Here is a 12,510-nt window from a genome sequence, read left to right on the forward strand (position 1 = left end):
CACTGCCATTGTTATGTACGTTCCAGAAGCGATTAAATCCGACCTGATTAATCTTATAAGCTAGTCCCATCTATCTAAATTTGGTTTCAAAACAAAGTCTCAGCCTATACCTGCATGCAATTACATGGAATCTGAAATGAATAGAATCAAACGATGAAGCTAATACTATTGGTCCTGGAGATAGAAATTTCTGATTGAGGGGCACTAATATTTCATACTTTAGACATTTAAGAGGCATCAATATGTAAACGAGAAGACATCAATATATAAACAAGCAATTTTTGTGGGCAATTGCCACACAAGCCTACATCTGTCTTGGCCACTGACTCCCATGAGTATGCTATGAATTCATTGGTATAGATTTTGCTCTTAATTAAAAAGGTTCAAATCCAAAGAAACAGCTAGCTATCGAACTAATATATGCCCAATCCTAGCTGATTATTGATACCTGAAAATAGATGCATTGATTTCTTGGCTGAGATCCAACTGAAGCAAGTGCATGTTGCTCATATTTCATGTGTCTCAACCTTTGAAGCATATAGCATAGTTACAAACTGTTGTCATTGCCAAACAACCTCTATTGGACCAGAGTGTCGCCTCGTCTTAGTCGGGGTCACTTTTAATTGACATGTTTAGCTTTGTATTAACCTTAACTTAGGACAGCCAAAATTTTTTAACTTAGCCTGAGTTGACATCTTCCACATTTTTTCCGCACTGCCTAAAAGGTCAATTGAGCATGAGACCTTCCACATGCTGAATCAAGTTAAACTCAACGACTTAAACCTAGACTCAGTCCGTGGTGGTGGTTCAATCCTCCCAGGGCCAGCCCACCAGGGCTGTCCCTTTATACATATATAGAAATTGGTACCATTTGGTCAAGGACAAAAACCTAACCTTTTAATTTTTTACTAAAAAAAATTAAATAAAATATAAACATCTTAATAAATTTTATAAAAAAATTACTTTGATATAAATATGTTTTGATTCAAGTTGATTTCTTGAAAAATAAGGACATTCTATTATCAAAATATTGAAGTCATGTAAGCCATTCAGTTTTTTTTATTATAAAAAACACTATTAAAGTTCAAAATATTATCAGCTTAATATAAGAGAGAAAAACACTTCAAACATCACAATAAATGATTTGATTTTTATTCTTGACCTAATAGTTTACTTTTACCAATTTTCATATATATATATATAATAATGAGTGAATGACACTCAACCATGTAATCATGTATCAAGGCCGTTCATCATAGTTCAAATAAATAAATAAATAAATAAATAATACCAAGAAAATATTTTTTACCTTTCTTCATTTACCTTTTTTTCATTGTTTTTTAACTATTCATATGTCACCGTTCAATTTATATATATATATAAAGTCTCCTCTTGGGATGGCGTAAGGGCACACCTATTTGATGCCGGTTGCGTCGTTGCCGTGGGTCAACGAAGCTCCGGCAGGCGCCGCAGGAGCCGGGCAAGGAGGCGACGTTGCCTCCCTATAGCAAAAAAAATTTCCATCTGGGAGGCACTGTCACCGCTTCGTGTCTCCGGCAACGCCTACCGGGGCCTCGCCGGCGGTCGGCAACGTCGTCCCCTTTTTCTGAAAGGGGAAGGCAGCCACCGCCCCTTGATGCTGTCTGGAGCGGCCCAGTGGGTCGTCGCCAGAGCTCCTAAGCTGGGCAGTTCCCGGCAGCGTTGGGGGGCGGCAGCCGCCTACACCTCCACAGCGCTGGCGACAACCCGCAAGTCGTCGCCGGCACTCTCCCCCTTGGAATGACAGGGCATCATTCGATGCCCCTTCTTTAGTTTTTTTTTTTTTTTTTGTATTTTATTTTTTTTAGTAAGTGGAGCGTCCTATCTGCAAAGATCGGACTGCGGATCAAACGTTCCACAATCTTACGCAAAAAACTGACGAAAGGAGGATATATATATATATATAATGTAATGAAAGGCCAAAGAATTTCTCTGCCCAAATGCAGATGGAAATATATATATATATATATATATATATATATATATATATATATATATCATGTAATGAAAGGCCGAAGAATTTCTCTGCCCAAATGCAGATGGAGAAATCTGCAAATCTTCCCTCTCCTTCTGTTCTCTAAGAAAATGCAATCTAAAAATGTGTCTGACTTTCCAGGTACTTGAATTTTTTTTTATCAATTCAATTCTAAGAATCGAAAGATTTGAAACTTTTTAGAATTTAAGGCTCATGAAATTCTTGTTTATGTATCCTTTTTATCTTATTAATAGTTTAGCGATTTTAAAACTTACATATTACTGTGATGGCTATTTGCTTATTTACATTGATGCTCCTTAGTCGTTGATTTTTCAAAGGGACCGGTTTTATTTGTACTAGTTTTTCCTCATTCTCTTACAGTTTACCTTACAAATGTGCTTTTCAATTGCAACATCAGGAGACCTAAACAAAAGTAACCTTTTTTTCTTAAATAAGATATTATAAGATTTTCAAAATTAATAATAATCTTACTTGCCTCAAAAACATGATTCTATTGTTGATGATACGTCTTAAGCAAGCAAATTACATATGCATGGTCATTTAAAAATACCAAAACTAATATAAATCATTAAACCAGTTATAGTATATATCGATAACCATCAACTCAAGAAACCAGCAACCGTAAGCTCACGTAGGAAGACCGCCAAAGGCGAAGACCTTGGCTTTCAATTTCTCCATTATCAGTTTGCCTGACGTCGTTTTCTCTCTGCAACGGAACAGTTTGCTTGCAGAATCAGAATTATTGGTCAATGTGTCCTTTGTGCGTGACCAAACGAGTGAACACAAGCCATCCTCAATCGCTTGCACACTGAAGACAACCAGCGAGAAAAGACAAGAAGAAAATGCCCCTGCCCCCTCAATGCTTTAAAGCTGATATTTTCCGGTCGCCGGATCCGACAAACAAGCGTACAGCTTGGCCGTTCTTGGCAGTATAGAAGCAAACAACTTCGAGTTTTATGTGGTCTTTCGGTTGCCTCTCTTGTGGTGCAAGAGTGTCCCAAGAAGATTTTCCGGAGGTTGCATGCATTTTCATTTGATATGCTGTGCCGACACTTGGGATGAGCAGACCAGTACTGAAAATATCAGTTACCAATAGCGGAGCTTGAAATTTCAGATTGCAACTTTTAGTGATGATCTGACTGTGGGCAACTGCCCACACAAGCCCATATTTGGTTATGCCACTTCAGTTGTTTGATGAACCAGCCAATTCAATGGTTCAGTTTCATCAATTATGAATCTGTTTGGGAAGAATATTGTTTCAAAAAATAGATGAGAAAATACATAAAAATTCTAAACATTTTTATAAAAAAAAACAAAAAAACTTTGCGGCAGATTGATTCGAACAGGCCAACTGATTTTGGTAACATTTTGTACAAAGTAGGATCGGCGGCTTTCGCCTTGGCCTGTTGCCCGCAGGGGAAAAATTTAACGCTTAAAGGTCAAACAAATAAGCCAAGGTTGAGCTGGTGCGTTGTCAATTGAAAACATTGTTTCAATTAAACTAGCAACAATTCGATCATGCCTGTTGAGTAATTCTGAAGCTTACTTTTTGTAGTAGAAACTCCACGCTCTTCCTTTCATTTTTACCTGTCAAATGGAATGTCACATTGTCACGGTTTGCAGTTCACAGTCGATGGAATGTCACATTATCACAGTTTGCAGTTCAAAGAAATAACATATAAAACAGTGCGTCTCTAACTTTGGTTTCCATACCATCAAATTACAGTCTGAATTCCAGCATCTATACGCTTTCTTGAATTACAGTCTGAATTCTAGCATCAATGCGTTTTCTGGATGTGAATTTGATCTTGAGTGCATCAAATAATAGTTTGAATTCCAGCATCTATGCGTTTAGTTGAACTGAATTTGCTCCATTAACCCGACCAAATGTAACAAAAATCAGCTTGAATCAGCCGCTTCGAAACTCATTGCCAAATGGGCAGTTCAACTAATTAACATTGTGGCCGATTCCATTCAAATTCTAGTGTCTATTAAGTTATTGAGACTAATTTTGATGCTCACAGAGCCTTATTCTGATGGACTTCCTAAGAGCCGTGCTCTTATCATTTGGAGCTCTGTAGGGAGCAGCAGAAACAGAGTTACGGAAGAAAGCAAAAGAAAAGGATTGGAGTTGCAGAACCAAAGCGATAACTTGTGGCATCGCCATATATGTACATACATCACCTTACTAGTAGGAAGAAAAAAACATCATCATCTGCTGAATTCTGAACTGCTCCATGGAAAAGAAAAGGAAAATTGAGAAAATTCACATTAAAAAGAAGGGAAAAGGCCTTCTTCAGATCTCCATGAAACAGCCGGTCTGAACGAAACCGGAAAACTCAGCCGGCATCTCCACCTGTTTCCAGGCTCCCCCTTGCTTCCCCACGTCCACCAAGTAGCAGACGGCCGGCGCCCCCTCGTACGCGGACCCTGTCACCAACGCCCTGCTTATTCCCATGCCCACCACGCACCTCCCCATTTTCACCGCTCCGTTGCCCCCCTCGGCGTCGACGCACACCACTTTAGCGTTGCCACCATCCCCGCCGGCGACTCCCAGGCACGAGGATCTCGGGCATGTCCCGCCGGCCCACGCGCCGTCAACGCGCCTCCACCTTCGGGTCTCCGTGTCGAAGGCCTCGGCACTGTCCCTGAACCTGCCCTGTCCTTCGGTGCCGTAGCCGCTCACCACCCAGAACTCCTTCCCCACCATCAGCCCCTCGCACTCGTCTCTCTCCTCCTCCATCGCCTCCCCGAGATCTTCCCACTCGTCCCTTCCGACGTCGTACACCGCCCCTGTTCTCAATGCGTTCTTGCTCTCGTCGTGGCCCCCCGCCACGAACACTAATCCCCCCATGCCCCCTCTTCCGCCGCTAGTCGTGCTCTCCGCCGCCGCTGCCGCGAAGAAGGAACGAGCGGGGCCAGGCATGTCCTTCCCCTTCGTCCACCGCCTAGTCTTGAAGTCATAGATGTAAACGCGGCGGGTGGCCTCCCAGGTGACGCAGTCCCAACCGCCGAGGATCACGAGCTTGCTGGCCACGGACACGAACTGGCAGAAGAGAGGGAGGCCGCCCTGGTGATCGTCCGGGTGCTGCAGCTTCTCCCAACTCCCTCTCCGCGGGTCGAACAGAGTGATGCCGTAAACCGGCGGACCCCTGCCGCCGCCAGAGCTCTTCCGGTTCGCCCCCGCCTCCTCTGCCGGGGCCCCCGCCGCCGGCACCGCGCGCTGCTGAACCAAGCACGCGAAGGCGTCAGCGGTGCCCCTGAGCTTCCTCTCCCCATAGAAATCGGGGCTGTCGACAAGCTCCCTCCACCGCCTGCTCACCGCTCCCATGTCCGCCAGGCAGGCATGAGGCACCCGAATCAGGCACTCCAGTGCAACGTCGTCCGGCAAATCAGGAATGATCGGCCGATGCTCTCCCATCCTATTCCACAGGAAAAGAGCAAATCTCAACCCCTTGCTCTATCGATTCCTCAACTCCTCAAAGCTCCGCAACTGCTCGAACTTGTTTAAAATGTCCACACTTTTGGTAGAACTGAGAAAAATGGTGAACTCCGCGACGTCATTTATAGACGGGGGAGCAGTAAGGGGACCATTCATGTGGTGGCGGTGGTGATGGTGGCATTTTGGCCGCTTTCAGATGTCCGTAAACCCAACCTCCCTTCCGTTGCGTGGTTCACTCCTGTCGTTCTTTCGTCTTCTGGATTCAAACCTTTTCATGTCTGTACTGTTTTGATCAAGTTGGTGCATTTAAATCAGCAGTTGGAAACTAATTTTAATTGAGATGGACGGACTGATAACTCTAAATTCCATGTGTGCGAGAAGAACTGTTAAGAAATTGAAAGTTGGACGGCGTGAGATTTCTTTGTCTCGTGTTAAAGGAATTTCTTAATCAGCTCCATGGATTCAAGGTTTTGATTCAATCAGCTTTGTGCCGGTTCAAACTGTAGACTCAAGATTTCTTTCCTCCGCTCGTCCAGATGATCCAAACTGTAGCACAATGGTCCAGCATAGATGCAGCCCCATTCTTGCGTGAGACGCCAGACCATCTGGACACTGGACAGCCGGAGAAAGGTTTTTATCATTTTATGTATACAAACTTGTATTTTTTTTAAAAAAAATAAGAATTATGCAAACAACACACAATTGGAAGTAGGAAAAAAGAAAAAGGTTGTTTTAAAATTGAAGGAGAGAGATCGTCCTAATGGCTTTCACTTCTACAGACGACCTGAAGATGATGAAAAAACTGTTTCAATGGTGTGTAATATTAGGAACAATGCTCTCTCACACTCTCTTAATGCACCAAGAAAATAAAAATCAGAAAAAGAGTAAAGAGAAAAACACAGATTTATGTTGGTTTGGAGACAACGTTCTCCTAACATCCACCTCCGCCACACATAGTAGTTTTTATTATCACATAAGAATACAAAGTATAAGCAACGCGAGACCCTTATAAACATGAGATTAAGGAATGTTATCAAGTATGGATTAGGCTCCACACTCCAATATGTAATATGCTACATCGCGGGTGGGACTTCGCATCGAGATCGAGTTCTCTTGCGTAATGCCAGGCTTGCGCAAACTCTTGAGAGGAAGTAGACCTGTGTTCTGTAATGCCAACGACTCAAGAAAATCTCTTCAGCCAGTAACTGCAAGGCTAAGGAAGCAAGGAAAAAGTTTGGGGCAATGGCATTGTATGATAGATATGCACCTTCCAACTATGTACCCTCCTTTGACATGATAAATATGTACATGAATGCAATGACCTGTATATGAATTTGATTACACGAACGCAATCATGTTCAGAGTGCAGTTTTTTCCTGTTAGGAAAAAGAAAAGGAGATTTTTAAATTGTAAGATGATCCTTGGCAACGGGCCAGGTATCGCAGGTCCAACCTGGCTCATTCTTGCTTCAATGACAATTGATGTTCATTTCTTGTTCTAATTTTTACTCCTTTTGTGTGCATCTAGATTAAGTTTTGTGTGCCTGCATGTATAGGATGTAAATGAAGCACAAAGGTTTTCTCTGTATCATCTCGCTTTTGTATTAGTCTGACTTTGAAGTTTATTAGTTTTGCATTTTTTTTCTCAAAAACTATGTATAATACACCTTTCAAAGCCCCACTGAGTTCTGCATAGGTGATCGAGCCGGCTGGCATGTAAACAGCGCATCGTCAATTCGATTCTCAGCAATAATATTACTTCTCTGGACTGCAAACGATGGGATTGCAGCCACCTAGGTCCCGAAGCAGACGCTGAACGCAAGAGCTTCTTTGGTCATTTCAGTTGCTGAACATACGACTTCTTTGCACTGGAAAAGGCAAACAGAAGGGTAACAACAAATACTGCACTCTGCTGCTAGGAGGAAGTGATCAGATGCATCTTCTGATTACAGGTGTCGATGAATCAGATTTCTGTGCGCATCCAACCGGATGAGCCTCAACCAAAAACACAAACGTCTCCGGCCTGGATTTAGATTTTAGAACAAATGATTTACATCTGAATATTTTGCAGAACATGTTTAGGATTTTATTCTACCACAGATCTAGAACTTCATGAGAACAACACAAAGTATGGTCAATACAATCTTTGAGCATGTGGTCTACATACTTCTGAAACGCTATGGGACAACAAGTTCAGGATCACTATTTTATACTTGAGATAAGCTGGATCAAATATCTGGACTGAAATAAACTCATTGGATGAGTATTGAGACTTTGTTGTCCTTTCCGTGCATTTTATCTGAAAGGAAGACCAGGCCGGCATCCTTTTAGTAGTCGCATCACAGCCACTCGAGCAAATTCTTTTTTATTTTTTCTTGTAGCTGAAATAGAAAGATCAGCCCTGAACCTCAGAGCTTGATGGCTCCATTCTAATTTTTGGGATTGAAGTTGGGATTTCTTATAAGCAGCCATTCCTTTTTCTTTTTTCTTTTTTTTTGTGACGGGCTTTTCATGACAAACATTGCAGTTGACAAGAGATGAAAGGAGCAATTGACCAATGGAGGGGACAATTAATGAAAAACTAGCTTTAAAGGCAGCGTTCAATTATCATGCACTTGGCTATTCAACATATCGGTAAGACTTCCCTGCACATGAAGTGTATAGAACCATGAACTAGATTAACATTCAGTCCTTCTCATGCATCTGTCCGTCTCTATGTCGATTTGGCAGCTTATCCAACATAATTATGGATAAGTCTAAATATTGGTGCAAACCATATTCAGGTTATGCTTGGTTTGTATTTGACTCTTGAAAATAAATCGAAGGATCCGATAATAGTAAAAAAGACAACCAAAGTTCTCAATATTGACCAAAATTTATGCCTAATTAATTGACAAAGTCCAGAGTTTGACTTTTGTGTATCAAAGTTGTGTCAAATTATTATTGCATAATTAATTTGCTGTTTCAAGCCACTTATGTCAAATTTGCTTGAAGCCAAATTATTTTAGTGTGACATAATGAGCAGCACCTGCAATGGGTAAAACAACCGGAAGCTGCAACTATCGTTCCAGATGGAATTCTCATATTCATGAACCATTGAACAGGCACCTTATCCAACAGGGCAATTAGACCATGATTCTCAGCCTAATAATTGTCCTCCAACATTGTGGAGGCTTTCTCAAACTGATTTCGGTTCTCATTCATTCCCCAACACCTCTCATAACCTCTGAGCTATTTGGAGTTAAGCAGATTGAATCTTGATAATACAGGGGCTACACTATTTATATTCATATGGCAATATGCCTGAGCAAATGAACCAGTAGAATTCAACTAAAAACTTTAGACAAAGGAAACTCAACCAAATCCAAGAAGCCTTCGACATAAGTAAACAAAGAAAGCTGGCTTCCTATGTGTAAAAGGCATTATTGCAGACTCAACTGAAACAAACAGAGTGCACTTTAGTTACTGCGAGGACCACTCATTAAGAAATGAACAGGAATATGCTTTTATTCCTGCAACGATGGAGAGTACTTGCATTGTAGGTAGATTAAAAAAGAATTCCTGAGTCAAGCAATTTATCTTTTCAGGTGTGATGTTCTTACAATCAACTAAGAATCCAAACAAACAAAGGGCTTGCTGCTTCCAAGTGTAATCTTGGTTGCAGGTTTACCTGTGCTTTCATTTACCAAAGCAGATAGATACTTCTAGAGAACTCGCCTATAATCAGAACTTAAGCAGATTTCATATAAATAAAAAGAAGGAACAACACTGTGATGACATGCTGTGCATTACTCGCCCAGCACAACCTATGAGAAAAGATGGCAAAATCTCCAATTATGCTAGCCTCAAGCATAATCACCACAGTATCTGGCTTTACAGAAAAAGCCTAGAAGCAACAAAGGAGTAGGCCTTAGTGGGTGTGTCTCGCAAGATATCAAAGAAGGGAAACCACTGGGAGAAGGATCAAAAGAGCTCTGTAACAAATCAACAGACGGGAGAACCTAAATATTTCCTGGTGATATGCACCTGATTATGTGAATTCAGGATGATGGCACTTGGCAGAATATGAACTTCCCAGTCGTCATTCAAATTACATTAGATAACTTTTCTTCACCAATTCAGACAGCCTGCTTAGGCCATGTATAGCGGACTTTCATCAGCTCAAACGCATTGTATCTTATTTTTTCTTCATCAGTACATGAAAATGGCTTTAGGCCCAGCATAGCAGATACTTTTTAAATACACTAAACTACAGTCTTATGAAGACGGAAGCAGTCCTCTGAAGCTAGACTTTCTGTTGATCAAAACATCAGATAAGCCACAGAACTTCAACGAGTCAACCATCTAAACAATGCCAATCGATAATCCAAACAGCATGTTGGTTATGACTGGTAAAATGAACTCTCCATCACATGAAATCTGTATAAAAATCACATCATTTTCAATAGACTTCATCTCAGCCAGATTCCATCTGCCCAGGAAAGAAAACCTTGCTGCAGTTTGAAATATTCCTTGAATTAATATTTGTGATCAATACAATAATCAATCAGGAAACATATACAATGCCAAAACGATGAAGTCCAATGCTCCAGAAGGTCAAAAACGTCCAGACAAAAAGACTCCACCATGCCATGAATAAATTTGCTTCCTTGAAAAAGGACGTGTCATGCATTAAGCTGTGAATGAAAGGAAAGGCAGCTAGAAAACCATCAGTAAGTTGGGATAAACCAAGAAACATTAGTACCAATGTTGGAGGTATCAAGAACTGCAGGAGAACTTGGTATATATAGTGATTGTGCAAAAACAGCTTAGCCCTGCTGAAATCCAAGTCTGGCACCTTGCTTGTGTGTAATCTCTGATACCATGAGAGGACCGCCTCATTCAAATACATCTGCACATTGCGCCGCAACAAAAGCAACTGTATGACTGATGAAACCAGCAAACACCATAACCTAAATTTATCAAAAGTAGTTCGATGCATTCCCATCTGACGAACCCACCTTTCATCATCGTACTTTTTCTCCATTTTTGAGTGCCTTAACTTTGAACCACTTTCAATCAAAATTGGATCTTTTGAATTACCATCTTGATTCTTTATGGATAGAATATCAGTATATCCAGTTATAGGGCCATCCTCTAGAGAATTCAAAGAGCCTGATTTCTCAACAGGCACCAGCATTCCCTGCTCACCATTGGCAAGGACGACGACCATAGGTTTAGTCCAGAGCGAAGCAGTAAAAACCGACATCAGGAGATTAATGTACAGAAACACTCTAGCTATTTTACCGCAGGAAATAACAGACAGATCCCAATGGAGTTGATCAGTACCAAGCCAGAATGATCGTGCAGCTCTACATGCAGGAATGTAAAGAAACCCCGATATGCAACCGGCGTAAACTGCCAGCAAGATCTTTGAAAACCCAATCTCTAAAAAGTTCTCTGTGTCATCCACATTGACATCATGACCAGCACCATCCCCCATCCGACCAAATTTCAAATAAAAAATAGCAGGATTTGCCACGGACAGAATCACAAGAACAATCACAAATCCCAACATCCCGCACAATACACTGGCCTGTTTCTCGGATCTCTTCGACGCCGATCGTTCAAAGGAGATCTTCGCGAGCAACATTGATAATTTGCACACGGAAAAGACACCTAACAGAGTTGGCACCATAGATCCCTCGAAGAGGAGGTGGGCAGGGCTTATACCCTCAGACTTGGGCGAAATCGGAAGGAAATGATGAACAACAAGGCAGGAGAAGCTAAGGCATGAATAAAGAACAGCCTCTTTGCACTCCGCAAAATAGACTCGTGTTCGAAGGTGATCTTCGGACAGTCGAAGCCGGAAAATCTGAGCGTTCGCCTCGTCGAATCCACTCTTCTCCTTCCCTCGATCCTTTCTCTTATTGGAACCATTGATTGTGGGTTTTTGATTTGTGGGCATCCGTGGATCAGCATCCGTTGCAAGGTTGGTATAACCACGTAGGTCTGAGCCTCTTTCAGGTTCGGGCCTTCTAATGGCGGCCCTAACATTTCCTTGAGGACCACCGCCAACACTCTCAGGATGTATATATGTATGGATGCCTTCCAAAATCCTAACATGTATCTTGAAGAGAATGACTACGAAGCTAGTGAGAAGCAACAGTGCAGCATATGCAGCAAGATTCAGGTAGGGAGACATGATTAACAAGATTATTCTTCACTACCCAGATGAGGAAAATCAACAGAGAGAGTGTTTGCCGCTCACCAGATTTGAGGAAGATGGTGTTGGTCTGATTCGGAGATGGAAACATAGCAAGCCGAGATTTTTTTTGAGTGAAATGCCTCAAGGGAATGAGGGTCGGAACAAACAGAAGCTGTGCAGCCCTTGTACAGGAGAGCTGATGGGAACTGAAAAAGGAAGTCGGAACATCAATCCTTGAGACATGTAGACAGCCGATCTTAGCCGCCCATCTGGAAGATGGACGGTGATGATAGTCACAAAGGTGGTGGTTAGGTTAAGTAAGCAGGTTCCATGGTGGTTTACTGTGCTGTGAACTGAGAGTTTAGTTGAGGCCAATTTTTCTGTTCATATAATATGAAAAAGATCATCTGGTCAATGGTTTATTTTTTATTGGGAAATCTCCTTTTTTGGGTAAACTTTTAAAGCTTTTTTTTTTTAGTTATAAGATGGCTTCAACATGGGCTTGGGATTTTAATCTTTCTTAATCTGGTATAATGACTTTCAATACATTTAAATTTTCAGAAAAAAATTTGCTGAAATTGTGATCCTTGCTTCATAAATTGTCAAACTTCTTGTTTAATCATGTTTAGTTTCAATTAGTAAGCTTAAAATTATAAGTTCTTTTTGTTGTTCTCTCAAATAATTTATTTACTGCATATCAAATAGTTCTATATCTAACATTTCCGTACATTTTGAAAGTTGGAGAATTAAGAATCGACATTGAAATTGGAAAGTATGGTAGAGACTTTTTATTCTTTATGTGCAATTGAATCCTAATTCAAATATAAATATTTGAATATTTGATAAA

General features: G+C 41.2%; 2 protein-coding genes across 2 annotated transcripts; both read right to left on the reverse strand.

Annotated features, from left to right (window-relative positions):
• Positions 1-4,134: 4,134 nt before the first annotated feature.
• Positions 4,135-5,787, reverse strand: LOC116248139 (F-box/kelch-repeat protein At1g15670-like). Its single transcript, XM_031620754.2, has one exon. The coding sequence runs from the start codon at positions 5,454-5,456 to the stop codon at positions 4,332-4,334; it is 1,125 nt and encodes a 374-aa protein (XP_031476614.1). The 5' UTR covers positions 5,457-5,787; the 3' UTR covers positions 4,135-4,331.
• Positions 5,788-9,196: 3,409 nt separating this feature from the next.
• LOC116248138 (uncharacterized) lies at positions 9,197-11,877 on the reverse strand. Its single transcript, XM_031620753.2, has 2 exons — positions 10,221-11,877; positions 9,197-9,969 (listed from the first exon to the last, which is right to left on the reverse strand). Exons 1-2 carry the CDS (start codon positions 11,658-11,660, stop codon positions 9,928-9,930), a joined length of 1,482 nt encoding a protein of 493 aa, XP_031476613.1. The 5' UTR covers positions 11,661-11,877; the 3' UTR covers positions 9,197-9,927.
• Positions 11,878-12,510: the final 633 nt, after the last annotated feature.

The sequence above is a fragment of the Nymphaea colorata genome, chromosome 2 (assembly GCF_008831285.2).
Source record: "Nymphaea colorata isolate Beijing-Zhang1983 chromosome 2, ASM883128v2, whole genome shotgun sequence".
Lineage (NCBI taxonomy): Eukaryota > Viridiplantae > Streptophyta > Magnoliopsida > Nymphaeales > Nymphaeaceae > Nymphaea > Nymphaea colorata.

Coding starts and splice junctions, on each gene's coding strand:
- LOC116248138 (XM_031620753.2), bottom strand. CDS start 11,660: ATGTCTCCCTACCTGAATCTTGCTGCATATGCTGCACTGTTGCTTCTC. Junction 9,970..10,220: donor TCTTGATACCTCCAACATTG/GTACTAATGTTT, acceptor TTCAAACTGCAG/CAAGGTTTTCTTTCCTGGGC.
- LOC116248139 (XM_031620754.2), bottom strand. CDS start 5,456: ATGGGAGAGCATCGGCCGATCATTCCTGATTTGCCGGACGACGTTGCA.